This window comes from Montipora foliosa, chromosome 5, assembly GCF_036669935.1.
Source record: "Montipora foliosa isolate CH-2021 chromosome 5, ASM3666993v2, whole genome shotgun sequence".
NCBI lineage: Eukaryota > Metazoa > Cnidaria > Anthozoa > Scleractinia > Acroporidae > Montipora > Montipora foliosa.
The window spans coordinates 45482477-45487424 of NC_090873.1; the positions used below are offsets into that span (position 1 = coordinate 45482477).

Consider the following 4948-nt stretch of genomic DNA (forward strand, 5'->3'; position numbering starts at 1 on the left):
ACCTCAGGTCGGATTCTTAAGTGGGTTTCACAACGCTAGGAGTGTCAGGATTCATTATGAATTCGGTCAATTTTAGTCCCGCGTTTGTTTTTGTGTTTACCCACACTAACTTAAAGCCTCTGTCAGAATAGAAGCAATCTTTTACACGTCAGCGGAACTCACCCCGTTCTTCTCAAATTTCCTGCTTCCTAAGTACGTGTTCTAATTTATTTCATGACATGACCAAACTGAGAGGCCATCAAGAAAGTAAGTAGCACGGAATGACCGGCAAATATCAACTAAGAAACTTATCGCACCCTTTTAAGCTACCCTTTTCTGCAGACAACAAGATCGAACGCTAACTGTAAAAAAACATTCAATACCAAGTCTGACTTTGTCATGTTGCTGACTGACTGAGCCGACTATGTTAAACTTTCTTCTGTGGTCAGTTGCCTATGTCATCAATGTGGTCTAAGAGATCAAAGTACAGTTGAAGAGCTTCCTCTGCATTGTTGGTTGCTCCAAGTCCTCGTCTTCTAGGATCATTTCGGCCAGTTGTTTAAAGTGTGGGGAACAGCCCTTTTCCTGCGGCCGTTCTGCATACATGTCTTCAGCAATTTCAATTTCATCCATGTCGACGGGGCTTGAATAATCTTGTGTAGCTACTGATTCTGGGACAAAATAAAGAACATCAGGCTTTCCAGAGGGGCATTCTGCATTGACAGATGGTCGGATCCTGTTAAGATTCCATTCCTGGGCCACTTTATGTAGTTCCATTTGAATGACATCCATGAAACAGAAGTGAAGACATTCCCTTTGTATTACATCACTATCACTATACAACCCAGAATCTCGCAGGTCTTTGAAAAACTGTATCCACCACTGTGCACACCCTTTTCTGAGATGGCCCCACCACGCCTCTATTCTCTGGTTAGATGTTGATTTTCCAAACATGAAACTTTTCTCACCAGAAAAATCATCCCCAGCAGTTCTACGAAAGAAACGTTGGATGGCTGCTACGTTACCATTTTCAGTTCCTCTGTCTCCCCTTACAACTCGAGCAGTTCCCTCTATCTGTCGGACACAATCTAAATAATACTGTGCGACTATGCACGGATCATTATTTGATGAAGCAACTTCCAACCATAAAATCCTTCGGCTGAAACCGTCTATAGCACCGTGAACACAGAATCCAAATGGTTTGAGTTTATCGTGCCCGTCTATATGCCAGAGGTAATTTGGACCTTTACATCGGTACACTCTTCTTCGTAGTCTCTGTCGTGAACGCAGTTCCACACCTTCTGGATCAAATATTCGTAACGTGTGGCGAACGACTTCTCTAGTAGTAGCCAGTCGGTGATGATTAACCAGCCTTTGATGCATTGCCCTATACCCAAGTAAACTTCCGCTCCCTCTCAGCTCTGCTTCCACTGCCTCGACAACCTCCTCTAGATCACTCAGGTTCTGACGTCTTGTGCACCGCAGCCTCCTCAATATTCGTTTCAATTGCCTCAAACTTATCCGGATACCGTGAATACAAAATAACTTTTACCCAGACGCCATGTTGCATGTGCTTAGCTACACCAGTTCGCTTTCAACTCACCACCAAGATACTTAGGAACAGAGGAAAACAAGACATACACTGAAAAATGAGGAGCAGGAAAAAAAAGTGAGCGGTGGAAAAAAAAGTGAGCGGCGGAAAAAAAAATGAGCGGCTAAAAAAAAAGTGAGCGGTAGCAAAAAGTGAGCGGCGGACAAAATCAAGACTACAAAAAGAGAGCAGAGACACTTGTCTCTTAAGAAAAAGGGGAGAAGAAGTAAATGTCCCTTTAAAAGCACCGTAGTGATGAAACAATTTCTACCTTGATATCAATTCGCTACCGTGATGAAACAATTTCTACCTTGATATCAATTTACTGCCGCGATGAAGCAATTTCTACCTTGATGTCAATTTATTACCGTGATGAAACATCAACCTTAACATCAGTATACTACCGTGATGAAACAATTTTTACCTTGATGTCAATTTATTGCCGCGATTAATTAAATTCTACCTTGATGTAAATTTTCTACCAGGCACCCAGCCTGCAGAGCAGACCTTTATTTTTTTGCGAACAGAGGCGAAAACGAGGCGAGCGCGAAGTACGCAAAAGAAAATAATAACGCCTTTTCTGCAGGCTACAAGGCACCAAGTAGTACTTCGAACGGCAAAACAAAGGCTTTTAAACGTACTATAAAGAAAAAAAACAAGATGCTAGGAAATCCTCAGCAACGTGTATTCAAGAGGATTCGTAACCCGTGGTGTCGCAAAGGATCCAAAAATGTACGAAATTCACGTAGTCACGTAGTCCCAGGGTGTCTCTTTTTCCCGCTTCCTTTTTCAAGTAGCAATCGCGTACATCATCTTCTCTTTTTCTTTTTGACATTAGAAGTTGTTGTTGCTGACATTGTTTCCAAAAAAAAAGCAGTAGAGAAACGTACAATTTTTAGATTGCTTTCAGTCAACGGTTTTCTTAAATTAAATTTGAAATTTATGGCCTGTGTTTATTCATATTGACCTTTGGGGATCAGCTCACCAGGCACAAGCATTCCAGGGATGTCAGTAATATATCATTTCATTTCATAATGGAACCCTGATGTAACTGGGGCAGCCATATACAACAAAGAATTCTGCATAGCGAACTATATTTTTCAGCACTAAAATAGTAAAATGAATGAAAAAGAACCCTGTCACAACAGCATCTTTCTCCAGACCATTACACGTCGTTATGAGTCACGTGACCACTAGACGATGTCCAGGCTATCCAAACTCTCCGCGTACATCCTAAAGTTGCGTGTATCATTGCAGGTAATAAATCAGCAAAAAGGCAATGTGTGGTAGTATTGACAATTTCACACCATGAAACCAAAAAACAGTTTGTTACAGCAGTGTATTTTTATTTATCTTATAATATACGGCATTAAACATAATCAAAGATGTAATTTAGTACTTCGTATGCTTCTAAACATCTAACACGTTTTCATAATGTACATAAAAACAAGTATCATAACATAATTCAACCAAGGGCACTTTACCCTTCGGAAGGAAGGGAAAACGATCTCGAGGCGGTGAGTAGATTCTGCCATTCGTCCCAGTAAAGTGATCAATGCGTGAAATGCAGTTTGCCAGCTTTAGGAAAAGTTCTTTGTTTTCTTTTTTCTCCTTTTCAGTCCTTCCCATCTTCGAAGGGAAGAGCACCCTGGGAAAGAATTTGAAGTTGTTCTATTTCCGGACTTCAGAGCGGAAAAACGTAATAAGCGTGCGCGAGTTTTGACTGTGTGCCAGGCCCAAAGTTTGAAAAAATGGTGGGAATTTCGACGATCGTGTAAACAAAAAAAAGGCTAAGAACTTTGTTTGCTTTCCCAATATTCCCGGTAAGTAGCAACATTTTAACGTCACTAATGAAAAGCTGGTGTATTGTTTTTCGTAGGGAATCAACTTTTTTGGGACAAAATTAACCTAAAGACGGTTTCAGAACCCTTTATTTTACCGCGATATACAAGAAATTTCGTTGCAAAGACACATATCCACAAACACTCTTTACATATTGCATCCATATAAGCAACCCACTGAATATATAAGAGCAAGAGAGCCTCTCACCAGGCACGGGGAGACTTGTTTTCTTAACAGTGAAATGCCGAAAAAATTTCATGCTTGCTCAAGTATAAATAAATCAACCGAATGACAGCCTCGCGTGCCTTTTTACAGTCCGTCGCTCTTTCCAACCATGGTGAACCATTGCAACTTGCATTAGTACCTGAGCCCGCAAGCAGGGCCAGAAATGCCCAGAAAAGCTGCGCAGTACGTTTTTCCACTCTGAATTTCCTAACTGGAAACTCCCAGCTCGTAACAGGCCTCCTCATTTTGTAAACGTCTTATTCAATTCCTGCTCAATAAAGGACTTCTCAAATTAACAACGTTGTCGATTACGAGATGCTCTGTCATCAAGCGGTCTTATTGATTTATTCAGTCAAATCATGGAAAAACGCTTTGCTCCGATATTAACCGTTAAAATTGTTGAATGCAGGAAATAGTGGGCATAATCGCCCTCAAAATAGTATAGCATGACAAAGGCCTTGGCCAGAAAAACGTTATGACCAAGGCAATGGTACTTCTTTGTTTGTTTGTTTATTTATTTGCTAGCACTGTTTCACTTTCCCCCTTCCTTTTTAGCTGAAAGTCAGCTAAAAACAAGAAACAAAAAAGAGGGCCCGTTATTTTTCGGGAGCCTGAACTGACTACCTTTTCGTCTAGCTTCGGTGCACCAACAATACTTCAAATCAACAACAGATATAAATGATACATGTAAATTACCAACTCTCTGAAGAAACCACCTGACAGCCTACAGACACCTGGCCGAGCGTCTAATCCCACAGAGATTCATGAAAAGTAACTAACTAGAAACTTTATTCACGAGTTTTGACAATTTTGGAAATTACGCCAACAGCATTATTTTGTAATGTTTTCTCTCTCTCAGTACCCCCCTTCCCAGCTCGTACGCTTATGAACAAAGCCAAGTAGAAAATGCCACGACGCTTCATAATGTATTATGACTGAGGCAAGTGCCTCTGATGACTAAAAACACGAATAACAGCTATACAGTAAATTAATTAAGATAATAAGCACCTGTTGTCTTGTTAACTTTCCTGAATCCTATATTCATCCATCTATTTAAGGTCAAACTTTCTTACGAAGATAATAATGTCTTTACCTTGTTACAATTTATGCACATTAACTTAAAACTGTTGTTAATATCATGAAATTTCAAACTTAGCAAAGCCAAGTAGAAAAATGCAATGGCGCTTCATAATGTTTTACAAATCATTAAGAGGTAAATCTGCAACTCGCCTTTCACGGTTACGAACAGTAGGTTTGCAAAAGAGTGCAGCTAAAGTAGATCTGTATTCTGGCATGCGGATAGCGTATAAT

General features: G+C 40.3%; 2 protein-coding genes across 2 annotated transcripts in view; both read right to left on the bottom strand.

Moving 5' to 3' along the window:
* Positions 1 to 450: 450 nt before the first annotated feature.
* LOC138002814 (uncharacterized) lies at positions 451 to 2405 on the bottom strand. The gene is made up of 2 exons (XM_068848792.1): positions 2307 to 2405; positions 451 to 1524 (listed from the first exon to the last, which is right to left on the bottom strand). Exons 1-2 carry the CDS (start codon positions 2403 to 2405, stop codon positions 451 to 453), a joined length of 1173 nt encoding a protein of 390 aa, XP_068704893.1.
* Positions 2406 to 4833: 2428 nt separating this feature from the next.
* Positions 4834 to 4948, bottom strand: part of LOC138003227 (histamine H2 receptor-like) — a 957-nt gene continuing 842 nt past the window's right edge. Inside the window, exon 1 of the mRNA XM_068849183.1 lies at positions 4834 to 4948. This exon is cut by the window's right edge and continues 842 nt beyond it. Within this exon, the coding sequence (XP_068705284.1) occupies positions 4834 to 4948 (115 nt within the window).

Coding starts and splice junctions, on each gene's coding strand:
- LOC138002814 (XM_068848792.1), bottom strand. CDS start 2,405: ATGTCAAAAAGAAAAAGAGAAGATGATGTACGCGATTGCTACTTGAAA. Junction 1,525..2,306: donor TACGTGACTACGTGAATTTC/GTACATTTTTGG, acceptor TCTGGGTAAAAG/TTATTTTGTATTCACGGTAT.